At 35.6% G+C, this 26,878-nt stretch overlaps 7 protein-coding genes across 21 annotated transcripts in view; 1 reads left to right on the forward strand and 6 right to left on the reverse strand.

The window, feature by feature from the left end:
- The window catches only part of LOC135846646 (liprin-alpha-1-like), a 132,818-nt gene that overhangs the window by 73,150 nt on the left and 32,790 nt on the right, over positions 1 to 26,878 (forward strand). The gene's annotated exons all lie outside the window — the stretch shown is intronic.
- LOC135846650 (facilitated trehalose transporter Tret1-like) overlaps positions 1 to 26,878 on the reverse strand; it is a 50,197-nt gene that overhangs the window by 6,259 nt on the left and 17,060 nt on the right. Inside the window, exons 1-3 of one of the 9 annotated variants that reach the window (XR_010558997.1) lie at positions 11,161 to 14,224; positions 9,252 to 11,092; positions 9,027 to 9,166 (exon numbers count right to left, since the gene is read on the reverse strand). The exons of 2 other annotated variants lie outside the window; for them this stretch is intronic. Coding sequence is in view for 6 of the 7 variants with exons in the window: in XM_065365869.1 (XP_065221941.1) it covers positions 14,221 to 15,536; positions 15,616 to 15,718 (1,419 nt within the window). In the remaining variant the exon portion in view is untranslated. Of the gene's footprint in view, positions 1 to 63; positions 251 to 9,026; positions 11,093 to 11,160; positions 15,537 to 15,615; positions 16,000 to 26,878 lie in introns of those variants that run through there. 6 more of the 9 variants (XM_065365874.1, XM_065365869.1, XM_065365870.1 and 3 more) reach the window with 6 other exon arrangements.
- LOC135846658 (solute carrier family 2, facilitated glucose transporter member 6-like) lies at positions 1,366 to 3,372 on the reverse strand. Its single transcript, XM_065365884.1, has 2 exons — positions 3,224 to 3,372; positions 1,366 to 3,142 (listed from the first exon to the last, which is right to left on the reverse strand). Exons 1-2 carry the CDS (start codon positions 3,270 to 3,272, stop codon positions 1,827 to 1,829), a joined length of 1,365 nt encoding a protein of 454 aa, XP_065221956.1. The 5' UTR covers positions 3,273 to 3,372; the 3' UTR covers positions 1,366 to 1,826.
- LOC135846659 (solute carrier family 2, facilitated glucose transporter member 6-like) lies at positions 3,955 to 7,829 on the reverse strand. The gene is made up of 2 exons (XM_065365885.1): positions 6,913 to 7,829; positions 3,955 to 6,828 (listed from the first exon to the last, which is right to left on the reverse strand). Exons 1-2 carry the CDS (start codon positions 6,959 to 6,961, stop codon positions 5,513 to 5,515), a joined length of 1,365 nt encoding a protein of 454 aa, XP_065221957.1. The 5' UTR covers positions 6,962 to 7,829; the 3' UTR covers positions 3,955 to 5,512.
- Positions 17,634 to 19,549, reverse strand: LOC135846655 (facilitated trehalose transporter Tret1-like). The gene is made up of 2 exons (XM_065365880.1): positions 19,177 to 19,549; positions 17,634 to 19,086 (listed from the first exon to the last, which is right to left on the reverse strand). Exons 1-2 carry the CDS (start codon positions 19,235 to 19,237, stop codon positions 17,771 to 17,773), a joined length of 1,377 nt encoding a protein of 458 aa, XP_065221952.1. The 5' UTR covers positions 19,238 to 19,549; the 3' UTR covers positions 17,634 to 17,770.
- Positions 22,010 to 23,970, reverse strand: LOC135846661 (facilitated trehalose transporter Tret1-like). The gene is made up of 2 exons (XM_065365887.1): positions 23,458 to 23,970; positions 22,010 to 23,377 (listed from the first exon to the last, which is right to left on the reverse strand). Exons 1-2 carry the CDS (start codon positions 23,504 to 23,506, stop codon positions 22,062 to 22,064), a joined length of 1,365 nt encoding a protein of 454 aa, XP_065221959.1. The 5' UTR covers positions 23,507 to 23,970; the 3' UTR covers positions 22,010 to 22,061.
- LOC135846662 (facilitated trehalose transporter Tret1-like) lies at positions 25,123 to 26,788 on the reverse strand. Its single transcript, XM_065365888.1, has 2 exons — positions 26,682 to 26,788; positions 25,123 to 26,595 (listed from the first exon to the last, which is right to left on the reverse strand). The coding sequence occupies exons 1-2, from the start codon at positions 26,728 to 26,730 to the stop codon at positions 25,280 to 25,282; spliced, it is 1,365 nt and encodes a 454-aa protein (XP_065221960.1). The 5' UTR covers positions 26,731 to 26,788; the 3' UTR covers positions 25,123 to 25,279.

Below are 26,878 nucleotides of genomic sequence, written 5' to 3' on the forward strand. Positions count from 1 at the left end.
CCCATGTCCAAGATTAATGCCAAACACTGGTTGGATTGCAATATTGACGAGATAATAACATACCTGTCATTAAAGCCAGAGACTGGTGAAAGATTTCTCTTTTTTTGGAGAACATTTTGTTAAGTGCTTAAATGCTAAATGAACACGCAAATTTACATGCAAATGATTGTGAATCGCAATTTAAAGTACATAGTAGGTTGGTAATTTTAGTAATGGATGAAATTTTCCAACTTATCTTGACATTTTAACGGATTGTAAAGATACCGATGTCTGAGTGATTGTCGTTTTGAACGTAATTCATTTACAAGCATACTTACCAGTGATAAGAATAATATGCTGGTGGTTTTCAAGATCGAGGTTTTGAAATACATACATACAAGGTTAATGGTACCGACGAAGGTTAATCGAATTTTTGTGTGCTTCTGTTTGCTTTTCGATTAATAAACTACGTAAGTAATTTTCTTTTAATCAAGCGTAGAATAGTTGAGCCAATTTTTTCACGTTTTGACTTCAAAAAAAGGGATATAAAGGGGTAGAAGGCATAGGATCAAAAAAATATAGTCATATTCTCGTTCAGCGTCTTCGAAAACATACCATTCAATACTCCACTTCACTCCGACAACTTGGAAGAGGGGGCTCAATTTGAAGGAAAATGAAAAAAAAATCAAAAATCAAGCGGCGCGTATCGATTGTTACTGATTTGAAGGGACTGAGTTCGAATCTCCCCTCTCTCCTCCCATCCCCCCTTTTCATTAATTTTTTCGATCTGACCCATGTGGCCATTTCCTTCTCCTCCCATCACCATTCAACATGTTTTTTTTGGCCAAGTTTGCCCAAGTCACAAAATGCAAATTGGAAAATTTGTGAAAGTGTCAATTTTTGGAGGGAGGATTTCAAAAACCGCCAATTTTAGGCGAAATAGTCAAGAAGTGTCCATTTTTGACAGCATTTGTCAATAATTGTCCCTTTTTGCCAAAATTGTTAAATAAGACCAACGTGTGCCAAAATGATCAAAAAATTCCCGTTTTTTTGTAAAAATTCTCAAGAAGTAGTTTTGTGATAAAATAGTCAAATATAGTCGTAATTTTTTCAAAATTGTGAAAAAAATTGTGCTTTTTTTTGCCAAAACGTTCAAAAAGCATCGATTTTTGACTTGCTTTGCGTGTCTAGAAGTCCCCTTTTTGTTTCAGAGTTTGCCAAACTAGCGTCTTGTTTTTTTTTACAAAATTGCTTAAAAACATCTTGTTTGTCAAATTTTATTTCCCCCGAATTCTTTCATCATTTTCAGTTTTCATGGCAATTTTTCAATGTTTTTGAAACACCCCTTCGAAAAAAGCCCCGGAAATAATGTATCAACAAAAACAATACTGAAAAATGAAAAATGACTACATATTATTAAAAATATCACAAAATAGTTAATCATCCTTGTACTGTGTAGGTAACAATATTTTGAGCTTATTTTCAAAACTTTTACATACATACCTACTTTTATAAATCATTCTTAAATTATATTTTCTGAAACATTATAACATCCATAAATATTATCACGCTTATTTTTTGACTAATTTTCATCTTGAGCAGTTTATAGATGTAATCTAGAGTGAGACCTAAAAAATTTGAAAATGTCTCTTGGCGTTTTTCATTTTCATTGATGAATTCCCATATCACTCACACTTCACAGTGATGAAAATTATGCATTTTACTGCTGAAAAATGGAGTTCAATAAACCTGCGGGGGGGGGGGGGTAAATGCATACAGTGTTCGGAATTTACCACTGTGACGAAAGAAAAATTCAGAAGTATCCTCACTGAAATCATTCGGATAAATTAATCATTCTTTTCGAGCATTTCTTGTATTTCAATCAACGATTTATTTTTCGTCTCAGGCAAGAAAATATATACGAATAGAATAGTAAGAAGGGTGAGAAAAGCAAACAGCAAGAAATTTGCTTCGATTCCGTAGGCATTTGAAATATATAAGAACATCTTTGTGGTCAAGAAACTAGTAGTTGAAAAAGCAATGACAGAAAGACAACCTCCGGTAGCCTTCACACTCAAAGGGAACAATTCTCCTCGAATAACGAATACGACTGGATAAACGAAAGCGTAAACGCTGGCGTAAAACGTAATCGAGGCAAAGATCAGCCAAGGAAAATAAGGAATGGCCACCACATTGGAGTTAACGTAATACAATCCGGTGGTCACAGCGTGACTGGCAGCGATCAATGAAAATGAGATCAAGATGATCGTCCTACGACTAAAACGGCTAATGACGAAAGATGTTAGAGCTACGACTAGAGTTTGAGCAATACCAAATAGTACAGTAAATTCATTCGGAGTCAAGATATCCGAAGCTGAGAAAGCTATCGAAGCGTACGACATGACTGGAAAATACCCTGTGCTTCCAGCTAATGCATGGATGGTGATCATGATGAACATACTTTTGTAATTAGCCGGAGCTGTGATTGTTTTTTTAAAGGAGGATTTTTTCAAATTTTCAGCTTGTGCGTTCTGTTTAATTCGTTCAAATTCCACTTTGATCTCTTCGCTGTTCATGTTGCTGCCGTGCAACCAGGCAAAATTCTTCTCTGCCTTGGCTATTTTTCCTTTCATGAGTAAAAATTGCACTGGTTCTTTGATCCATATAACTGGCAAGAAGGCTAAAAATGTGATAATTACGTTGATAAGGGCGGTATTGCTGTACGAGCAGTAGGTAGCGATGGTGAACTCGGCGAGTAAACCGATATAGTAAAGGGTTATGCAGACAGCTCCGAATACCCCTCGAATGTACGGGGAACTGTTTTCAGCCAAGTAATTGGAATTTGTGCCATCGTTTAGGCCCACAAATACGCCGAACATTATTCTCATTACGTAAAGTATAGGTACAGATCTTGTGAACATGACGATTACCCAAATTGCGAAGAGTACGAATGCGCTGGCAGTGAGTAGAATTTTTCTGCCCACGATATCGAGTATAAATGCGGTAAAAATTGCTCCGAATATTTTTCCAAAATGGTCCAATGAAGCGATCCATGAACTTTCTTCTATTGTGACAGAGAGTTCACCTCCGGGGGTTCGTAAACCGTTCAATGTAGGTGCTACCCAGCCATTTGCGATTCCGATTGTCAGTTCGTTAAAAGCCACTAAAATTTAAATAGGTATGAGGCGCAGATCGAATTTGAATTTTGCTCGATTAAAATTATTAAATGAGCGAATAATTATACCTGTCATCAGTGATAGAACTTGATTCACAGTTCCTGCTGATTTTGTCATTTTTGATTATGAAAATTCACCTAATTACGATACGAAGTTCACGATACGACACCGAAATACGAAATGGTCTATTCATTCTTTCAGCGTGTTATGTACGTTTATCTAAACAACTACTCGTGCTCTTATCTTTCAGTGCATATGTATTAAGAGGATTACCAGTGTAATTAATTACTCGAAACGTTGTACAAAGCGTGATCGCGAATTTTAAAGGCATTAAGAGAGAATTTTTGAATGGATTTATAACCTGCGATGTATCGTATGTAGTTAATAAGTGAGTAAGGTACGGTATTTACTATTCACGTGCTCGGATCAATTGATAAAAAATTCAAGTTTTGTATTTTTTTTCTTTTTTGTTTCAAATTGGATATATTTTTGATAACGTTTGTGTTATTTTTAGCGATGATGTGAGCATTCGTGTGCCAAAAAGCCAAATTCGCGTGTCAGAAGGAGTTCCTTTTATTGATACAATATAATGTATTCGTTTATTTTCATATGTGCTATTCTTGTTGTAAGTGAGTGTTCGAAGTTTTAAGATTAATGTAAGTAAGGTTAGGTTAGGTTAGGTTTGAGTTACTCCTGCTCGGATGTATTTGGCATACCTATTATCGAGATTTTTTTATGAGAAATTTTACATTCCTCAGTCGATTGTAGGGTCGACAGAAAGAAGCATTCCAAAAACGAGTATTTTTTAAATAATATAATTTGAAAACGAATAATTATAATTTTCAAAAAAAACAAACAGAAACGTTGATATAATATAAAACAAAAAAAATCAAGAAAACGAAAAAAATAGCAATTATTAGAAATATCACAAAAATGATCTACTATCGTCCTGTGAGGGATGAAGGAGAACAATCCAAATTTTTCATCCCTTTCATTTCAGACTTGTAACGATGATTTTGAGCTACGTCCAAGGCTTTTACTCATCTGACATTAGAAAATCGTTCTTAAACTTATTTTCTAAAACATCAGAATAGGTATTTCTGAATATTTTAGCGGTTGTTTTCCTAGATATGGTTTTTTGAGTAGGTAATTGATAGACATGTCTTCTAGTAAGAGCTAGAAAATTAGAAAGATTTCACCTGCCGTTTTTCATTTCCTTCGGATATCCCCTCCCCCATCCGGTTTCAATAATAAATTTTAATGGTTAAAAAATGGGAAAGGCGATCTCTGAAGGGGGAGGGGGGAGGGCGGAATACAGTTATCAAGCTCATTTTTTTCACTCCTCAGCGAGTGTACCTTGCGATTTAAATTATTCTTCATACAAATAATCAGGATGTCTTCCAGGTTGCGAAAGTCGCGATTTTGAAAATAGGTCGCAAAAGTAATGAGAAAGTCGGAATTTTTACCAAAAATCATTAAAAAATCGCTGAAAATCGTTCCAGCCTCAAATTTAATTTTTTTATTGAAGTAGGAAGGTTTTTTTTGTTGAAAAATGAGGGGGTACTGAAAAAAAAGTCGCGAAAAGTCGCGATTTTTGAATATCAAATTTTGGTAGACACCCTGAATTATTGAAAAATTAGATTGCCTCTATCGAGTGCATTATCTCAAAATGATCTCTTTCCTTTGCCAAAAGTGAACCCATTAAAATGATTTCAAAAAAAAATTGTCACCTGCCGATCTTCATTCCCATGCGGAAATCCCTTCCACCACCGGTTTCATTTATAAATTTTAATGCTAAAAAAAATGAGAAAGGTGATCTACGAAAAAAAATTAATAGGTACTTATCAAGTTCATTTTTTCACACTTGCTCAACAAGTTGTGTAGGTACCTGGTGATTTAAATTATTTTTGAAACAAATAATGAGAAATTAGGGAATTATTGCCTCAATCCGCCAAAAAATAACCCATCAAGTTGGTTTTAAAAAAATGCATGTGTAGATCATTTTTCAAAACAATAGATAAAATTGAAGCATGTGTTTCCAAAACGCACTAAGTCCATTTTCAAAGATTCTGAGGTTGCAAGGCCATCTAGCATAAAGTTGCAGCCCAAAATGGCTGATTTTTTGATATGTTGTGTCTAAGGGTCTTGGCTAGAACATATCAAAAAATCAGCCAATTTGGTCCACTTCTACGTTTCCAAATTGTACTAAGTACCATGAATTTCTTATCAATATTTTTTTGGACTTAGTGCGTTTTGGAAACACATGCTTCAATTACTTATCGAATTTCATTTCAAAAAAGTACCGTTGTAACAAACGAAAAACGCTATCCTCGCGCTGAAATCATCTATGTAGTAAACTAATCATTCTTTTCGAGCATTTCTTGTATTTCAATCAACGATTTATTTTTCGTCTCTGGTAAGAAAATATACACGAAAAGAATAGTAAGAAGGGTGAGAAAAGTAAACAGCAAGAAATTGGCTTCGATTCCGTAGGCATTCGAAATGTACAAGAACATCTTAGTGGTCAAGAAACTGGTAGCTGAATAAGCAATAACAGAAAGGCAACCTCCGGTAGCCTTCACACTCAAAGGAAATAATTCTCCTCGAATAACGAATACGGCTGGATAAACGAAAGCGTAAACGCTGGCGTAAAACGTGATCGAGGCGAAGATCAGCCAAGGAAAATAAGGAATGGCCACCACGTTGGAGTTCACGTAGTATAATCCAGTAGTCACCGCATGACTGGCAGCGATCAATGAAAATGAGATTAAGATGATGGTCCGACGACTGAAACGACTGATGACGAATGAGGTGACAGCGACGACTAGAGTTTGAGCGATACCGAACAGTACAGTGAATTCATTCGGAGTCAGGATATCCGAAGCTGAGAAAGCTATCGAAGCGAACGACATGACTGGAAAATACCCCGTGCATCCAGCTAACGCATAGATGGTGATCATGATGAACATACTTTTGTAATTAGCCGGAGCTGTGATTGTTTTCTTGAAGGAGGATTTTTTCAAGTTTTCTGCTTGGGCGTTTTGTTTAATTCGTTCGAATTCCACTTTGATCTCTTCGCTGTTCGTGTTGCTGCCATGTAACCAAGCGAAATTTTTCTCTGCCTTGGCTATTTTTCCTTTCATGAGTAAAAATTGCACTGGTTCTTTGATCCATATAACTGGCAAGAAGGCTAAAAATGTGATAATTACGTTGATGAGGGCGGTATTGCTGTACGAGCAGTAGGTCGCAATGGTGAACTCGACAAGTACACCGACGTAGTAAAGAGTTATACAGATAGCTCCGAATACCCCTCGAATATACGGCGAACTGTTTTCAGCCAAGTAATTGGAATTTGTGCCATCGTTTAAGCCCGCAAATACGCCGAGCATTATTCTCATTACGTAGAGTATAGGTACAGATCTTGTGAACATGACGATTACCCAAATTGCGAAAAGTACGAATGCGCTGGCAGCGAGTAGAATTTTTCTGCCCACAATGTCGAGTGTCAATGCGGTAAAAATTGCTCCGAATATTTTTCCGAACTGGTCCAATGAACCGATCCACGAGCTTTCTTCCATCGTGACAGAGAATTCGCCTCCAGGGGTTCGTAAACCATTCAATGTAGGTGCTACCCAGCCATTCGCGATTCCGAGTGCCATTTCGTTTGTAGCCACTAAAATTTAAATATAGGCAAAGGCATGAGCCAGATTGAATTTGAATTTTGCTCGATTTAAATGAAATGAGTGGATAACTATACCTGTCATTAGTGATAGAACTTGATTAACGGTTCCTGCTGGTTTAGCCATTTTGATTATGAAAATTCACCTAATTACGATATGAAGTTCACGATACGACACTGAGATACGAAATGAATGGTCTGCTCATATTTTCATGCGCGTTAGGTAGGTACCTATCTATGGTTATCTAAACAACTACTCGTGATCTCTTATCTTTCGGTGTATATGTATTATAGTGATGAAGTGAGCATTCGTGTGCAAAAGAGGCAAATTCGCGAATCGAGAACGAGTTCCTTTTATATTACCTAATAATTAAGTGTTCCAAGTTGTTGGGGGGGGGGGTTGCTTTACTCGTAAGTATGTGGCATATTGACACGATTTTTTCAAAACAAATTTTAAATTCCTTACTCAACTATAGGGTGTTCTTTAGTAGCGACAAAATTGAAAACAATTTTTTTACTGGCTGGAAAACTAGGGGTTGGGGAGGATCTAGGGGTCATTCGAGACGCTCAAAATACATGGCTCTGGCACCATTTATGTACTTTTAGAGTAATTTGAAATCGTCGGGTAAAAGTCGACTTTTTGAAGGCTTCAGATTGGTTCGAAAATGGCGAGAAGCGCCGCCAGAGTGCTCATCAGCAAGCACGCCTCCTGAGCTTAAATTTTTTCTGAGGAACTTTCAATTCGAAATGAAGGTCTCTGCTGAATTTGGTCAAAATCCATTGACTTTTTTTGAAGGGAGGATCCACTTTATTAAACCCAGATTGGCGCAGAAATTTAATGAAAATAGTTTCAATTTCACTTCCACATAGTAATTTTTTTATGGTGACAATTTATTATTTTTTGAAAAATAAAATTATTTAAAATTTTCAGACGCAAGAAGTTTGAAAAATTACCAATTTTCGACTCCACTCTGTGACATTATACCTATTTAAATTTTCAGCCTTATCGAAAAGTTAATTCAGTCTTCTCGAGCGTTTCTTGAATCTGAATCAAAGTTTTGTTTTTGGTTTCGGGTAGAAAGAAGTACACGAATACTATCGTTATCAAAGAAAAGATTAAAAATAAAATAAAATTCGCTTCTATACCAAAAGTTTCACTAAGATGGGGGAAGATTTTAGTAGTTACGAAGGAACCCCCTGACCAAAAAATTACCGAAATACAATTTCCAGTAGCTTTGACACTCAATGGGAATAGTTCACCTCGAATGACAAAAATGACCGGGTACATAGCTGCATATACACCCGCATGAAGCGAAATCGATGCAAAAATCAACCACGGAAAATACGGAATCTCGAAGACGTTGGAATTGACATAGTAGAGACCAGCAGTTGTGGCATGGCACGAGGCGATCAATGAGAAAGAGAATAAAATGATTTTTCGACGATTGAAACGTTCGACGTAGAAAAAACTCGATCCGACTACGATAAATTGAGCCACTCCGAACAGTATGGTGAACTGGTTGGGTGTCAGGATATTCGACGCTGAGAATACCATCGTAGCGTAAGCCATTACTGGAAAATATCCGGTACTTCCGGCGAGTGCATGAAGAGTTATAACGATGAACAGGCTACGATAATTGGCTCGAGAAGTGATGGTTTTCTTGAACAATGATTTCTTCAATTTTTCTGACTGCACGTTTTGTTTGATTCGTTCGAATTCAAAATCGATTTCATCGTTGTTGACGTTACCACCTTGTAACCAGATGAAGTTTTTCTTCGCTTGTTCGAGTTTTCCTTTCATTAGCAAAATATTGTACCGGTTCCTTCATCCAAAATACCGACAAGAATATTATAAAGGTGATAGCTGCATTCACAATCGTAGTCGCAGTGTACGAGAGGTACGTGGCTATCGTGTACTCGACGAGTAAACCAACGTAATAAATCATAACGCACGCGGTTCCAAATATTCCGCGAATTTTCGGCGAACTGTTTTCAGCCAAGTAGGTGGAATTGGTACCGTTGTTGATGCCTACAAAGACCCCGAATATGAATCGAGTCACGCAAAGAACCAGCATAGAGGTGGCGAATGCATTGATGAGCCACATTAAGAAAAATGCAAATGCTGCTGAACCCAGCAAAATCTTTCTGCCGACGATATCGAGTGCAAATGCGGTAAAAATTGCTCCAGGTATGGCACCTACGTACTCTAAGCAAGCTAACCACGAACGTTCATCTAAGGTTGCTCTAAATACACCATTTGGGTTGTTTAATACGATCAAAGTGGGAGCCAACCAACCAATGGCGATGCCTGACGATAATTCGTTGAAAAGCACTGAAATTTAAGTCGAATCAATGTTCAATGAGTTCAAAAAATGAAAAAAATAATTTCAGAAACTTACGGAATCATGAAAGCTTACCCGTCATAAGTGATAAAACTTGGTTGAATGTTTTCCTCGATTTTACCATTATTTTGTTGAAATAATTACCGCAATGTGAACTTGCACTTATAACGATTACAACTGAATGAATTTTATTGCATCATTTATCACTTACTTATGGGTACTTTTTTGGAAGGTAGGTACGCTTATCTCAAAGTATAGGAGTAGGTACTGGTGGTATTCCCTACAACGTATTATGAATGTTTAAATGTATAATTTTAACATTGAGCAGTTGAGATATTTTGCATCTGGAATGCTGAATTATAAACTGGGAATTTTTTAAAAATTGGTTTTGCACTATTGAAAGCAATCTAGTAGCTGGAAGGGTCGTGAAAAAAAATGTTGGAAGATTTTGATCAAATTAAGTGGATACCTTCATTCTGAGTAAAAAAACAGGACTCAGGATGAATTACGAAAAGATCGAAAAAATTTTAAATTCACGTACAAGAAAACAAAACAATTGAGAAAATAAGACATTCAACTTTTCAGACTTTATCAAAAAGCTCATTCAGTCTTCTCAAGCATTTCTTGAATTTGAATCAAGGTTTTGTTTTTGGTTTCGGGTAAAAATAAGTACACAAATACCATCGTCATCGAAGTGAAGATTAAAAATAAAATAAAGTTAGCTTCTATACCAAAACTTTCGCTCAGATGAAGGAAAATTTTAGTCGTTACGAAAGTAGTAGCCGACCAAGTAACTACCGAAAGGCAACCTCCACTAGCTCTGACACTCAATGGGAATAATTCACCCCTTATAATGAAAATAACCGGATACAAAGCGGCGTCTACACCCGCGAATAGCGTAATCGAAGCAAAAATCAACCATGGAAAATACGGAATCTGATGGACATTGGAGTTGAAGTAGTACAAGACAGAGGTTGTTGCATGACATAAGGCGGTTAATGAAAACGAGAATAAAATTATTCTTCGACGATTGAAACGTTCGACGAAGAAAGAAGCTGATACGACGACGATGAACTGAGCCACACCGAACAATATGGTGAACTGGTCAGGTGTCAGGATATCCGATGCTGAGAATGCCATCGAAGCGTAAGACATTATTGGAAAATATCCGGTACATCCGCTCAGTGCATGAAGAGTTATAACGATGAACAGACTACGGTAATTGGCTCGAGCTGTGATGGTTTTCTTGAACGATGATTTCTTCAAATTTTCCGATTGCACGTTTTGTTTAATTCGTTCGAATTCGAAATCGATTTCATCGTTGTTGACGTTAGCACCTTGCAACCAGGCGAAATTTTTCTTCGCCTGTTCGAGTTTTCCTTTCATAAGCAAATATTGTACCGGCTCCTTGATCCATATCACCGACAAGAATGTCATAAACGTAATGACTGCGTTTACAATTGCGGTAGTAGTGTACGAAAAATACGAAGCTATCGCGTACTCGAGTAATAAACCTATGTAATAAAGTGTTAAACATACGGTCGCAAATGTACCACGAATCTTGGGCGAACTGTTCTCAGCCAAGTAGGTTGAATTTGTGCCATCATTTAGACCAGCAAAGACTCCGAAAATGAATCGAGTCACGCAAAGAACTCGCATAGAAGTGGTGAAGGCATTGATCACCCACATTAAGAAAAATGCAAACGCCGCTGAACTCAGTAAAATCTTTCTACCGACGATATCGAGTGCAAATGCGGTGAAAATTGCTCCAGGTATTGCGCCTACGTATTCTAAGCATGCTAACCATGAACTTTCATCCAACGTTGCTTTAAAAGTACCGTTTGGGTCTTTCAGTTTGATCAAAGTTGGAGCTAGCCAACCAATCGCCATACCTAGCGAAAGTTCGTTAAAAGCCACTGAAATTCAAATTGAAACCTCGAGTTAAGCGAATGATAAACTATAATCATATGCGTCAAAGGTTTACCTGTCATAAGTGATAAGAATTGGTTCATTTCCCTCGATTTTGCCATCATTTTTTCTGGTTGGTAAAAAATTAAAATAATTACTTGTTGCAAATTGATTAGTAAGGTTAAACTTGTACATGTAACGATCACGACTGAATCAATTTTATTGTACGTATCGTATCATTTTTAGACACTTGAATGAAGTCTGGTATGCTTATCTTGAGATATGTGTATCACCCGTGTTCCGAATTGCCAACAACGTGTAATAATTGGAGAATTTTTTTTTTTTTTTTTTGTTTCAATATTGTAGAGAAATGGTGTTATTTTATTTCATTTTTCGGTATGGGCTAATTTTTTTGCGGATAAATCTTCAGCATTTCATTAAAATGGTTCATCTTTTTTTCTTCGATGTACAAAATTTTTAAATTTATATGTCAATGCCCAACCCTTCTGTGAGAGTTCAACATTTTATTTTTTTTCTCACCATCTGTTCATCATGTTTAAATGTAAATTATAAAATTAGATTTCAACTATAATTATACCATCTCATGGAAGTAATTGTAAAATTATCATAATTATTTTGAAGGAGAGAACAATCATTTTAAGAACTCCAAATGAAAATTTAATAAAAATTAGGAATGGTGTTCTTTTACGTCTCATATTGTATCAATTTTCCACAGCTTTCACCCTCGCTTCGCTCGGGCTAGATCAATTTTCTTTTCTTTTCTCTGTCCGAAATTAAAGGGTAGAAAAATATGACTCCTCAAATCAAAAATAATGCTGTTTTATTACTCAGGAGTTGTGAATTTTCTAAAGCTTTTGCCCTCGCTTCGCTCGGGCGTTCATTCATGTTTTTAACTATGATGAATAAATATATTTGAAATTTTCTGAAAATTTTTAAAATTTGTAAATTTTGAAGCTATAAAAATCAACTTTTTGCATAAAAAATGATGTTTTACGTTTTGAATTATCAGTTTTTCACAGTTTTCACCCTCGCTTCGCTAGGTCAGATTGCAATTCTACTACAACAATTTTCAAACATTTCCTAGAATGGAAAAATTAACTCGAGAAATTCCAAAAACATAATCCAATCAATGAAAAAATATCAAATAAATTTTTTATTCGACATTTTTGTTTCCAACTTCCCTTTTTAAAAAATGGTTCGAACCACATCTGGCCAATTGGTTGGAAAAAATCTTGGTGTGGAGGGGAGGAAGCTTTTTAGTCACTTTTTTGATTACTTTTTGGTTACCTACTAAAGTAATTTTTTTGAGAAAAATAATTCAAGTACCATCTCTGATATTAAATTTTTTTATCAAAATAGTTTCCCTTTTACTCAATTTTGATGTCTAAAAAGTAAGCGAGGGTACGTGAGGCGTGACGAAGTACAATTTAAAAATATGTTGCATGAAAAAAATACGAAAAAAGTACGAAATTTCGTTTTTTGGATTTGGTAGTCATTAGACAAGATCAGGTCTATTTTGAATATTATTAATTTTTTTTTTTTAAATTATAAATTTTTGATTTTTTTTTGGCAATTTTGTAAAAATGAATGAAGGGGGGTCAGTAGGTGCATTTTTAATTTGGAAAAGGTCCTTCCAAAGTCCTTCAGAAGTCCTTCTTTTTAGTTTTCAGATTTTGTTAGACACCCTGAAATTTAAAAAAATTGAAAAATTTTTCAACTTTGAGCTCTTATTGAAGAATTTGAACATTGATTTGAAAATTTGTTCCTATATCTTGTTGAGGTCATTTGACCATGACTTTTTGTTAACCTCTATTAAATTTTAAAAAAAAACTCTTCAATCTTTATTTTCATTTTTCATCTCTACAATTCTACATGCTCACTTCCTTCTTAGCTTTAAACCGTCTGTCAGAGTTTTTCAATTATATGAATAACTACCAGTACCTACAAAATTTCACATTTTCTTTTTCCACACCACCAGACCAAATTTATAATCCTGAATTTCATTTTTGAAGTCAAAGTGGATTTTTAAAGATTCCGATTTGGCCCAATTCTTGAAGATCATCGAAACTTGATAAAATTGTGATGGAAATCCGAAATTTGATTTGTGCCTTATTTTTGACTCCTCAAATCTATTGTTGTTGTTTTCGAGTCTTTCTAGACCTCTAGCAGATTTTTTGATCCTACTGTGCTAAAAGATGCTAAACTCATTTTCTGCTTCTTTTTCCTAAAAAATTTTTTTCAAAACTAAGAAAAATTTAAAAATCCACTGAGAGCTCCAAAAGGGCTCAAAATTTCCATCAATTGGCTTGAAAGATCAAAAATAGAACATAAACTAAGTAATAGATTTCTGCTTCAATTTTATCAATTTTTCATTTTTTCCTATAGAAAAGTAGGCTTTGGAGGCCTGAAAAATGCTTCAGAAATATGATATTATAATCCTACATTTAGCTTTCAAAAAATTGGATTCGAGTTTCTGCATTTTGTCGACTTGAATCCAAGAATTGATACCTCTTTAATTTTTAAGTGGTACCAGAACGTGTTGATTTCAGCTTGGAAAAATACATACAACATTCAGGGGTCCTAGATTTTTTCCCCCTGAATAGGCTCGAGTTTTAAGGTATCAATATCTTCATCTTATTGAGTGTTTCAAATTCAATGTCCTCTTGAATAGAATCTACGTTTTCAAAAAATAAATGCTCAGTAAAAGTTTAAATTATATTGAAAAAAGGTTTACGTATAAAGTTTATGACCCTCAATGCTTGATTACAGATAAATATGTACATAAAGTTTGGAACAAGTGGGTAGATAGGCACGTCAAATGACTAGACTTTGAAAATAGGTAGTTGAATTTTTTTAAAAGTTGAGTATTTTTTAGCACAATTTACTCTTGGTGAATTCGTTTTTTCGTTTTCCAATTTTTTAAACCAATATAGCAGAAATTTTTTTTCAACGTTTCATATTTCGTTTCATTTTTTATCACTTTAAAGTCGAAAATATTGACGGAGAAAACTCCTATTTTTGTGAGAAACACTTCGTAATTTTTCTTAGCGTGATAATTCACATTTAATTTGTTTTTCAAATGTTTCGTTCAAAAAAAATTTCAAAGATGTGCTGTTCACTTGGTCTTTTCAAGCATTTCCTGAATCTCGATCAGTGTTTTGTTTTTCGTTTCTGGTAAAAAGAAGTACACGAATACCATCGTTATCACGGAAGAAATCAAAAATAACAAGAAATTACCTTCTATACCGAAACTTTCGCTGATATAAGGGAAAATTTTAGTAGTTACGGTAGTGGTTGCTGCCCAAGTAACCATTGAAATACAACCCCCACTGGCTTTCACACTCAATGGGAATAGTTCACCTCGTATGACAAAAAGGATCGGGTACAAAGCGGCATATACACCCGAATAGAGCGAAATCGATGAAAAAATCAACCACGGAAAATACGGAATCTCGGAGACACTGGAATTCACGTAGTAGAGAACAGCAGTTATGGCATGACACAAGGCGATCAATGAGTAAGAGAATAAAATAATTTTTCGACGACTGAACCGTTCAACGTAGAAAAGACTCGATACTACAACGATAAATTGAGTCACCCCGAACAATATGGTGAACTGGTTGGACGTCAGGATATCCGATGCTGAAAAGGCCATCGAAGCGTAGGACATAACCGGGAAATATCCGGTACTTCCGCTCAACGCGTAAAGAATTGTGACGATAAACAAACTGCGGTAATTGGCTGGTGAGGTGATGGTTTTTTTGAACGACGATTTTTTCAAATTCTCCGATTGAACGTTCTCTTTGATTCGTTCAAATTCGTATTCGATCTCGTCGTTGTTGACGTTACCTCCGCGTAGCCAAATGAAATTTTTCTTCGCCTGTTCGTGCTTTCCTTTCATTAGCAAATATTGTGCTGGCTCCTTGATCCATATAACCGATAAAAAAAATATAAAGGTCATAACTGCGTTCACAATCGCAGTAACAGTGTACGAGCAGTAGGCAGCAATTGCATACTCAGTGAGTAAACCGACGTAATAGCAGATGATACACACTGTTCCAAATGCACCTCGAATTTTTGGTGAGCTGTTCTCAGCTAAGTAGGTAGAATTTGAACCGTCGTTGAGGCCGGCAAAAAGCCCGAACAAGAATCGAGTCACGCAAAGCACCAGCATAGAGTTGGTGAGTCCATTGATCACCCACATTAAGAAAAATGCAAATGCTGCCGAACCGATTAAGATCTTTCTACCGAAGATGTCGAGTACAAATGCGGTGAAAATTGCTCCTGGAATTTCACCCACAAACTCTAAACACGCTAGCCACGAAGTTTCATCCAGTGTTGCCTTAAATTCACCTTTTGGGTCTCTCAATATGATGTAAGTCGGGGCTAACCAACCAACGGCCAAGCCCATCGATAGTTCGTTAAAAGCCACTGAAATTTAAGTTGAAGCCGTGAGTTAAGCAAATGATGGGATTTTTTTTAGTAAATTATGGTATTACGAAACGCTTACCTGTCATAAGTGATAAAACTTGGTTCAACGTTTCTCTCGATTTTACCATTTTTCTGTTTTCAAAAATAACTGCAAACGAACTGAACTCTCGCGTATGTAGCATACACAACTGAATCAATTTATTACATCAGATCACTTTCGGATCCTTTTATTCTTATCTTGTAAAGTGTGAGTATCAACGAATCGCCGCGCCAGACATGTTTAATTGTGCAGATAAATACTGGTACATTTTTAACGGTTACCAAACGCAATATTCATAGTCTCGAGTACGTAATTAACCACTGTATGTATATCTTATCTGATTTTTAAAACTATCTCAAATGGTAATTGATTACTCCTTACATATTACATGTACGTATGTACTTGAACATAACTCGAATCGTTTTTAATCAACGTTGTTGTAGTTAACAAATTACTTGCTGCGTGCTCCGTTTACCCAGTTGCCCCCTCCCCTCTTATAGTTCATATTTATTTAGTATCATTCGTATAGCATTGTTGAGAATACTTGATGCATAATATGTTTCAAAAACGCACTAAGTCCAAAAAAATAATAATAAGAAATTCATGGTACTTAGTATACAATTTGGAAACGTAGAAATGGCCCAGATTGGCTGTTTTTTTGATAAATGTTGTAGCCAAGACCCAAAAATCAGCCATTTTGGGCCGCAACTTTATGCTAGATGGCCTTGCAACCTCAGAATCTTTGAAAATGGACTTGGTGCGTTTTGGAAACATATGCTTCACTTGTATCTCCTTAGTACCTATGTGAATTAGGCTGATACCTATCATGACGTGGTTCAGGGCTCTAAATTCTTCAAAAATGATGTAAAACATTTTCTTTGTAATATTTAAATTTCTCATGAAAGTTTAGCCAATTTTGACAGGGCGTACGATACTTTTTCAGAATTCCTCAAAATCATGACTGCATTGCGGGCTCAAAATTCTTAAAAAATGTTCAAAAAACATTTTCATCAAAATAATTGAATTCTCCGCGAAATTTTAATCCATTTTGATAGGTCGCATGGCATTTCTTTGAAAACACTGGAAATCATTGCGTAATTTTAGGCTCAAAGTTCTTGAAACGTGCTCTAGTAAGATTTTCATTGCAATATTTGAATTTTTCACGAAATTTTAACCCATTTTGATTGGTCACACGATACTTTTTTAGAATCTTTGAAAATCATGACTAATTGTAAGCCTGAAAATTCTTCAAAAATTCTTGAAAATTATGACGTAGTTTTGAGCTTTAAATTCTCCAAAAATCTCTTATAAAAATTTTCGTCCCAATTTTTGGATTTCTAGTGAAATGTTAACCCATTTTGATATGTCGCGTGACATTTTTTCATAAATTCCCAAAATCATCCAGGTACTGAATTTCGTAGCTTAAAATTGTTCAGGAATATTAAAAAAATATTTTCGTCGAAATAATTCGATTTCTCGCAAAATTTCAAGCTACTTTGATGGGTCACAAGGTCAATTTTGAGTAATTCCGCAACGGTTCATTTTTTACTCAAAATTTTATTGGAATGCAACTTTGAAATTCGTCTGTGCCCTACTGTGGCAGCCATTTTTTGCAAATTGCGTTTCAATGAGCATGAAATTAACAGGTTAACGGGCATGATTTATCATTACGACTGAAAAAGTGAATTACACGACAGAAAAGGTGGTTTAAACGTCAAGCCCGACTATCAAATAAATTGAATGACAGAAAAATAAATAGAGCGACAAATATATTTTTGCACAAATAAAACATTTAAAAAAAAAGGCAGTTGAAAAATTATTTGCCCAATAATCGTAAAAAAAATCATAACAGATATCTGTGTTGAGACGTCTTTAAACCAAATTTTATAGCATAAAATTAATACTTTCCAGTTTCCACCAATTTTTTCAAGGGCTTCAAAGGTGTCCAGCTGGTACCCAGTAAAAAATATTGACGAATCAGAAAAAACAGTAAAAATTTTGAATTCCTCCAATCCGGAATAAGTTTGAAAATGGGGTACGTGATCTGCCCGTTATTATCGCTTACAATCCGATGTAGAAAATTCATATTTTTGTGTGAACCATTTGGTACTTGATTCTTCTTGGCGGTAATAATTCATGCTCAGTTTGTTTTTCGAATAATTTGTTCGAAAAATTCTTCCAAAAGACGTACTGTTTACTTAGTTTTTTCAAGCATTTCTTGAATTTCGATCAGTGATTTGTTTTTTGTTTCGGGTAAAAAGAAGTACACAAACAGCATCGTTATCACAGTGAAAATTAGAAATAACAGGAAATTACCTTCTATACCGAAACCGTCGCTAATATGAGGAAAAATTTTAGTAGTTACTGTAGTGGACACTGCCCAAGTAGCCATTGAAATACAGCCTCCTTTGGCTTTGATACTCAATGGGAATAGTTCACCTCGTATGACAAAAATGACCGGGTACAAAGCGGCGTACACTGAGGAAAAAAGCGTAATCGATGCAAAAATCAACCATGGAAAGTATGGAATCTGCGAGACATTAGAGTTGACGTAATAGAGAACGGCGGTTGTAGCATGGCATACGGCGATTAATGAAAAAGAAAACAAAATGATTCTTCGACGACTGAAACGTTTCACGAAGAAAGAAGAAGAGACGGCGACGATACATTGAGTCAATCCGAACAATATGGTGAACTGGTTAGGTGTCAGGATATCCGATGCTGAAAAGGCCATCGAAGCGTAGGTCATAACTGGAAAATATCCGGTACATCCGGCCAATACGTATAGAGTGACGACGATGAATAAACTTCGGTAATTGGCTGGCGATGTAATGGTTTTTTTGAACGATGATTTTTTCAAATTCTCCGACTGAACGTTCTGTTTGATTCGTTCGAATTCGTATTCCATCTCATCGTTGTTGACGTTGCCACCGCGTAGCCAGATGAAATTTTTCTTCGCTTGTTCGTGCTTTCCTTTCATGAGCAAATATTGTACCGGTTCCTTCATCCATATCACTGACAAAAAAGCTACGAAAGTGATGACTGCGTTCACTATCGCAGTAATAGTATACGAGAAGTAGGCAGCGATTACATACTCTGCAAGAAGGCCGACGTAATGGAGAGCGATGCACACGGATCCAAATACACCTCGAATTTTCGGCGAGCTGTTCTCAGCTAGGTAGATAGAATTTGTACCGTCGTTGAGGCCGGCAAAAACTCCGAAAAAGAATCTAGTCACGCAAAGCACCAGCATAGAGTTGGTGAGTCCATTGATAACCCACATCAAGAAAAATGCAAATGCTGGCGAACAGAGTAAGATCTTTCTTCCGAAAATATCGAGAGCAAATGCGGTAAAAATTACTCCTGGAATTTCACCCACAAACTCTAAACACGCTAGCCATGAAATTTCATCCAGTGTTGCCTTAAATTCGCCTTTTGGGTCTTTCAATACGATTAAAGTTGGAGCTAACCAACCTACGGCCAAGCCCATCGATAGTTCGTTAAAAGCCACTGAAATTCAAGTCGAAGTCACGAGTTAACCAAATGATGAAATTACTCTCGTAATTTATAATAACTTATAAGGAATCAAGAAGAGCTTACCTGTCATGAGTGATAGAACTTGGTTCAAAGTTTCTCTTGATTTTGCCATTTTTGATTCCATAAAGATACTATTTCCAACTGTGCGCACGGTTATGCATATCAAGAACAACTGAATCAATTTTATGACATTACATCATATGTATAGCTTTTGGATGCTTATACGCTTATCTTAAGGTGTGGGTAGGTATCAGTAAATTGCCAGAAACGTTTGATTGTGCAAATAAATACTCGTAATTTTATCGTTGAACAATCGCGATATTCGTGTTTTCAGGTACTTAATTAACCACTGTACTATACCTCATCAAACATTCAAAACTATTTTAAATTTTCATTAATTACTCGTTACATAAGTACTATTATGCTTGAACATAACGCAAAAATCGCGAATCATTTTTCATCAACGTATGTTGGCGCTTCTGAACGCGAAAAAACCGGTTTTCAGGGATTGTATCTTTGGTTAACGAGTGAAGCAGCATGATTGCAAAATGTAATTGAATACATATGTTTTACTGGAAGAAAAAAAAAGGTAGAAAAAAGAGACAAAAACTGGTTTGTATAGCGGAAAGAGTGCTAAATTTGGCCCATGGTGTACAATTCAATTAAATAAACCTTTCCCTATTAAATTATGCGGTGCGATGTGTCTATTGAGGTACCTGGTGTGCTAGTTTGGGCAAAACTAGCGTACTGTTTCGTTACATGAAGAAGCGTCAACTTGAATCTTTAAACAACGAGACAAACCGGCGGATAAAATTTGAAGTGCTTTCAACTGAGTAAGGTCGACTGCTGTCTAGAACTCAAAATTTGCTGGAAAGCGAACGTTTAGAAGGTATTTATTCATGTCACAAATGGATCGTCTATTTTTTCCATTTATGCCATCGAATAGCATTATAAATCAAAATCAAGTCTCCTGAGGCATCTGATATTCCTAGATGAAAATATTGATAACACGCATTTTTGAAACTAGAAAAAAAGACGTGCTAAAATGAAATAAGTTTGATTTAAAAAAAATTACTTATTGAAGAAAATCAAGGCATGCGACTTTAGATAGGTATTCAAACTGGAGAAGTTTAAAGGTGATTGCTTTTGGGAGGATTAAATTTGATGGAAAAATCTTTGAAGTACATACGTATATAGACAGGATGACTACTGGGTAGTAAAAGTAGTGAAAAGGTAGTGATTTTGAAAGTCAGTAGTTAAAGTAGTGAAAAATATAAAAAAGTGCCACTCATAAAAAATATTTTGTAGAAAATGGCTCATGTATCGAATTTGTAGAACTTAAATTACACATTTTTGAGAGCTTTTGCCCTCTCGCTTCGCTCGGGCTATTTGCTCTTATTTTCCCAATAAAAAACTTATAGTTCAAATTCAAGAATGTTCAAAGTTTGAATCAGAAAAAATAAACTCCTCCGTCCTCCCTGGATAAAGAAACTTTTTTTTCACTTCTCAACATATTAATTTTTGAAAGCTTTTGAGCTTGCTTCACTCGGGCTCGTTTGCTTTTCTTTTTCAAGTTTGGTTTTTTTTTTAAATCATCTTTCAAATTTTAAAATTTTGAAGCAAAAATAAAAAACTTTTTACTAGTAGGTAACTCATCAAACAAAAAAACATTGGTTTTTATAGCTATCAAAGTACTGATTTTCGAGAGCTTTTGCCGTAGCTTTGTGAGGGTCAGTTTGTTTCTCTTTTCCATAATTAGAAAATTCCAGACTTGAAAAAGAAATCAAAATTTAAAACGTTGTATGAATATTAGGTAGAATTATTTATACATTTCGAACGACAAAATTGTTATTTTACGTATCTCTTGCTTATTTTACTTTAAACCCATTGTTTTATTTCGAAAAACTGTAATTTTTTTTTTCAAAAAAATCATTTAAATTTTGTATATTTTCTAGAAATTTGTCACGTTGAAAAAAAATTTTATTCGTCCAATTTCATTACATTTTGCAAAGAACTTTAGAGGTAAAAATAAAATCAAAAATTGAAATGATGAAATTATATTTTTGACACCCATTTGCTTGAAAAAAAATTTTGCCTCATCCACTCTCTCTCCTCTTGAAAAATCCAAAGTGTTTGAAAAACGTCCTGCTAAAAGTTCTGCTGAAGTCTAGATTCTTTATTTTGAAATTTCGTTGTAGACACCCCGCACAAAAAAAAAGAAAAAATCAATCGGGGGGGAGGAGGTTGTGAAATTAAAATATTTTGGAAGGTTGTAATTTTTTTTGAAAGGTAGTGAAAAAGTAGTGAAAAGGTAGTGATTTTCAGTCAACAAATTCCTGTTGACACCCTGACGGCCTGACACCCTGCACTATAAAATTTGACTGTTCCCTATTGTGCCTCCCATTCTTTGCAAATTGTGTTTTAATATGGGCATGGAATTAACAGGCATGATTTATTATTACGACAAAAAAAATGCTCTAAACGACAGGCCCGACAAATAAAAGAAATACGCGAGTCCCAACAAAACAATAAATTGAACGACGAATATATATTTGCTCGAGATAAAACATCTCAACGACAAATGAAAAAAATTAGGGACAGTTGAATTATTCGCCCAAAAATTGCAAAAAAAATAATCACAACAGATATGTGTATCAAGGCGTCTTTAAACCAAATTTTAAAGCAAAAAATTCTCACCTTCCACCAACTTTTTTTATCAATTATATAATACATATTTCGTTACGTGTTTCATCCCTTTAAAGGCGACCAACTAGTCACCAGTCAAAAATATTGCCGAATCAGAAAAACAGTAAAAATTTTTAATTCCATGGAGAAAGTTCCTATTTTTGTGTGAACTATTTGGTAATTCTTTTTGGCAGTAATGATTAATACTCAATTTGTTTTTTGAATGTTTTATTGTTCGGAAAATTCATCAAGCGACGTGCAGTTCACTTAGTTTTTTCAAGCATTTCTTGAATCTGGATCAGTGATTTGTTTTTTGTTTCGGGTAAAAAGAAGTACACAAACACCATCGTAATCACGGTAAAGATTAAAAATAACAGGAAATTACCTTCTATACCGAAACCTTCGCTAATATAAGGGAAAATTTTAGTAGTTACAGTAGTAGTTCCTGCCCAAGTAACCATTGAAATACAACCTCCTTTGGCTTTAACACTCAATGGGAATAATTCACCTCGTATGACAAAAAGAACCGGATACAAAGCAGCGTACACTGCTGCATAAAGTGTAATAGATGCAAAAATCAACCATGGAAAGTACGGGATCTGCGAGACATTGGAGTTGACGTAGTAGAGAACAGCGGTTGCAGCATGGCATACGGCGATCAATGCAAAAGAAAACAAAATGATTCTTCGACGACTGAAACGTTCAACGAAGAAAGAAGAGGAGACGACGACGATGAATTGAGCCACTCCGAACAAAATGGTGAACTGATTAGGTGTCAGGATATCCGATGCTGAAAAGGCCATCGAAGCGTAGGACATAACTGGAAAATATCCGGTACTACCGGCCAATGCGTAAAGAGTGACGACGATGAATAAACTTCGGTAATTGGCTGGCGAGGTGATGGTTTTTTTGAACGACGATTTCTTCAAATTTTCCGATTGGACGTTCTCTTTGATTCGTTCGAATTCGTATTCGATCTCATCGTTATTGACGTTACCACCGCGTAGCCAGATGAAGTTTTTCTTCGCTTGTTCGTGCTTTCCTTTCATTAGCAAATATTGTACCGGTTCCTTGATCCATATCACCGACAAGAAAGCTACGAAGGTGATACCTGCGTTCACCATCGCAGTAACTGTATACGAGAAGTAGGCAGCGATTGCATACTCGATCAGTAGACCGACGTAATAGAGAGTGATGCACACGGATCCAAACACACCTCGAATTTTCGGTGAGCTGTTCTCAGCTAGATAGGTAGAGTTTGTACCATCGTTGAGGCCGGCAAAGACTCCGAAAAAAAATCTAGTTACGCAAAGCACAAACATAGAGTTGGTGAATCCATTGATCACCCACATCAAGAAAAATGCAAATGCGGCCGATCCGAGTAAGATCTTTCTACCGAAGACGTCGAGTACAAATGCGGTAAAAATTGCTCCTGGAATTTCACCCACAAACTCTAAACACGCCAGCCATGAAGTTTCATCTAGTGTTGCCTTGAATTCGCCTTTTGGGTCATTCAATACGATTAAAGTTGGAGCTAACCAACCTATCGCCATACCAAGCGAAAGCTCGTTAAAAGCCACTGAAATTTAAGTCGAAGCCACGAGTTAAGCAAATGATGAAATTACTCTCGTAACTTATAAGGAATCAAGAAAAGCTCACCTGTCATGAGTGATAGAACTTGGTTCAACGTTTCTCTCGATTTTGCCATTTTTGGTCCAAGAAATTATTTCTAGCTGTACACACAGTTATGTATCAAAAGCAACTGAATCATGTTTCTTACATTACATCATATCACTTTTGGATGCTTATAATATGCTTATCTTAAGGTGTGAGTATCAGTAAATTGCCAGAAACATTTAATTGTGCAAATAAATACTCGTAATTTTAACGTTGAACAATCGCGGTATTCATATTCTCAAGTACTTAATTAACCACCGTATCTCATCGGACATTCAAAACTATTTCAAATTGTCATTGATTACTCGTTACATATTATTATACTTGAACATAACGCGAATCGTTTTCCATCAACGTGTTGTAGTTAACGACTCACTTGCTGTATGCCCGTTTACTCAGTCGGTTCACCTCTCCTAGTTCATATTTATTCAGTGTTACATTTACGTTTACTGCTTTATTGAAAATACTTGTGTTTCAAATTATTGTTGTGTATACATTTCTTTTATCAGTTTCCATTCTACAAATTGTAGTAAAATTGCTGTCTAACGGTACTTTGATGGTAAACTTTGCAGACTCAGCAGAAATGCTGCGGTTGCCCTGATATACGAATATAACGGGAATCTCGGAGAAATAATTTTTCAAAATTACTCGAAAAACATTTTCGTCAAAATAATTGAATTCATTTCGAAATGTTAACCAATTTTGGTAGGTCGCTCGAGACTTTTTGAGAATTGCCTTAGATCACGACTACTGCATTTCGAGTTCATAATTTTTCAAAAATGCTCTAAAAAATTTTCGTTGCAATACATATTTGATTTTTTCATGAAATTTCAACCCATTTTTATTGGTCGCACGATACTTTTTCAGAATTCCTCGAAATCGTGACTAATTGTGAACCTCAAAATTCTTCAAAAATGATCAAAAAACATATTCGTCGCAATATTTGAATTGCATATGAAATTTCAAGTCATTGTGATAGGACGCGTGAAACCTTTTCAGAATCTCCCAAAGTAATGACTGGATGTAGGGGGCTCAAAAATTCTTCAAAAATCGTAGAAATTATGACGTATTTTTGAGCTCTAAATTTTTCAAGAATATTTTTTAAAAAATTTCGTTGCAATTTTTGAATATCTCACGAAGTTTAAACCCATTTTGATATGTCGCATGATATTTTTTCAAAAAATATTTTCGTCGAAATAATTGGATTTCTCGTAAAATTTCAAGCTACTTTGATAGGTCCCAAGGTCACTTTTGAATAATTCTGTAACGGTTCATTTTTACTCAAAATCTCATTGGAATGCAACTTTGAAATTCGTCTGTGCCCGATTGTGCCAGTCATTTTTCGCAAATTGCGATTCAATGCGCGTAGAATGAACTCTTTCATACTGTGGATAGGAAAATTTGCGGCACCCCCCCCTCTCTTTGGTGAGTCCTAGTCCTGCATAGCAGTACCTATCAGTCTAAAAATCGCACTCGAGGGACACTAGCACTCCATGCAAAAATAAACGCATTTGGAATGAGAAGAATGCCCCCTACTAACTTGTAAAAAATGTTTGTATAAATTAAATGAAGATACTGAAACATCGAAGAAAAAAAATTGTATATTCTTTCTGATAAAAAAAAATTAAAAATAACATTAACAGAAAAATATGAATGTACTAAAATTGTGCTTCATTGATATCAAACCTTATGTAGGTATTTTTCGGTGGTAAACTAAATGAGCCTATAATTTTTGAGCAATCTAACCAATTATTTTCTAATTGAAAATGTCTCGAAAAGAATAATTCAACTCGATGAGCGTTTTTTACTTAGTTTTTTCGAGCATTTCTTGTATCTCAATCAACGACTTGTTTTTGGTCTCCGGTAAAAAGAAATAAACGAATAATATCGACATACAAGTCAACAAACAAAACAGCAGGAAATTGAATTCAATACCCCAACCATAGGTAATATAGAGAAATACCTTAGTGGTAAAGAAATTAGTAGCATTGAAAGCGATAATAGAAAGACATCCTCCTGTAGCCTTGACACTCAAAGGGAACAGTTCACCTCTTATGACAAAAATGGCAGGATACACAAACGCAAAAACACTGGCGTAGAAAGTAATCGATGTGAAAATCAACCACGGAAAATATGGAATGGAAATAATACTAGAATTCATATAGTACAATATGGTTGTTACAGCGTGACTGGTGGCAATCAAAGAAAGTGAGATCAAAATAATAGATCGACGATTGAATCGTCCAATAAATAAAGACGTAGGTACGATAGCCATAACTTGAGCCATACCGAACAAAATAGTGAACTCGTTTGGGGTCAGGATATCAGAAGATGAGAAGGCCATAGAAGCATACGACATTACTGGGAAAAATCCAGTGAAACCTATGAGAGCATAAGTCGTAATCATTATGAAAAGACTTTTGTAATTAGCCGGTGATGTGATAGTTTTTTTGAAAGATAACTTCTTCAAATTTTCCGCTTGGACGTTTTGCTTGATACGTTCGAATTCCATTTGGATATCTTCGTTATCAATGCTACTTCCTCGTAACCAGGCGAAATTTTTCTCAGCTTTGGTTACCTTTCCTTTCATGAGTAAGAATTGCACAGGTTCTTTGATCCACAGCACCGATAAAAATGCCAAGAACGTTACAGTAGCGTTGATGGCGGAAGTAGTAGTGTAAGAGAAGTACGTTGCAATGACGAATTCGGCCAGTAAACCGATGAAATAAATCGTTATGCAGACTGCTCCAAAAACGCCTCGAATATACGGGGAACTATTCTCAGCCAAATAAGGAGCATTTGTACCCTCGTTGATACCGACAAAAACGCCGAACAATAATCGCATCAGGCAAAGCACTGGTACGGATCTTGTGAATATGGTGACTACCCACATGAAGAAAAAAACGAAGGCGGTTGATGTCAGAAGTACTCTCCTACCAACTACATCGAGTATAAATGCTGTTAAAATTGCTCCTGGTATTGTACCGATGTTTTCTAAAGAAGCTATCCAAGAGCTTTCCTCCAGCGTCATGGTGAATTCGCCATTAGGGTTTTGCAAAGAGTTCAGCGTAGGTGCCACCCAGCCATTCGCCATACCAATTGTTAGCTCGTTGAAAGCCACTGAAATTGGAAGAGTTTTTTTTTACCACCGTGATTGATTAGTTCATTGCCAGTTCTTGGCGAAATCTAAGAATAGAAAATTGTACCTGTCATTAATGATAATAGTTGGTTGAAATTTTGTTCCAATTTCGGCATTTTTAGTTGTTGGAATTTTTTTGCTTCACTGATCACTACACACGACACCAAAGTACGAAGTAATAATAGATTCTTTTTAAATAAGGCGACATCTTTAAATCTTACTCGCTTATCTTTTGGATCACGAGAGTTTCGAAGAGATTAAGTA

This window comes from Planococcus citri, chromosome 5 (genome assembly GCF_950023065.1).
Source record: "Planococcus citri chromosome 5, ihPlaCitr1.1, whole genome shotgun sequence".
NCBI lineage: Eukaryota > Metazoa > Arthropoda > Insecta > Hemiptera > Pseudococcidae > Planococcus > Planococcus citri.

What these genes read in the sequence shown, in the direction of transcription:
- LOC135846658 (XM_065365884.1), bottom strand. Translation starts at nt 3,272, where the DNA reads ATGACAAAATCAGCAGGAACTGTGAATCAAGTTCTATCACTGATGACA. An exon ending in AGTTCTATCACTGATGACAG is followed by an intron (nt 3,143 to 3,223) that starts GTATAATTATTC and finishes TTTAAATTTTAG; the next exon opens with TGGCTTTTAACGAACTGACA.
- LOC135846659 (XM_065365885.1), bottom strand. Translation starts at nt 6,961, where the DNA reads ATGGCTAAACCAGCAGGAACCGTTAATCAAGTTCTATCACTAATGACA. An exon ending in AGTTCTATCACTAATGACAG is followed by an intron (nt 6,829 to 6,912) that starts GTATAGTTATCC and finishes TTTAAATTTTAG; the next exon opens with TGGCTACAAACGAAATGGCA.
- LOC135846655 (XM_065365880.1), bottom strand. Translation starts at nt 19,237, where the DNA reads ATGGAATCAAAAATGGCAAAATCAAGAGAAACTTTGAACCAAGTTCTA. An exon ending in AGTTCTATCACTCATGACAG is followed by an intron (nt 19,087 to 19,176) that starts GTAAGCTCTTCT and finishes CTTGAATTTCAG; the next exon opens with TGGCTTTTAACGAACTATCG.
- LOC135846661 (XM_065365887.1), bottom strand. Translation starts at nt 23,506, where the DNA reads ATGGCAAAATCGAGAGAAACGTTGAACCAAGTTCTATCACTCATGACA. An exon ending in AGTTCTATCACTCATGACAG is followed by an intron (nt 23,378 to 23,457) that starts GTGAGCTTTTCT and finishes CTTAAATTTCAG; the next exon opens with TGGCTTTTAACGAGCTTTCG.
- LOC135846662 (XM_065365888.1), bottom strand. Translation starts at nt 26,730, where the DNA reads ATGCCGAAATTGGAACAAAATTTCAACCAACTATTATCATTAATGACA. An exon ending in ACTATTATCATTAATGACAG is followed by an intron (nt 26,596 to 26,681) that starts GTACAATTTTCT and finishes TTCCAATTTCAG; the next exon opens with TGGCTTTCAACGAGCTAACA.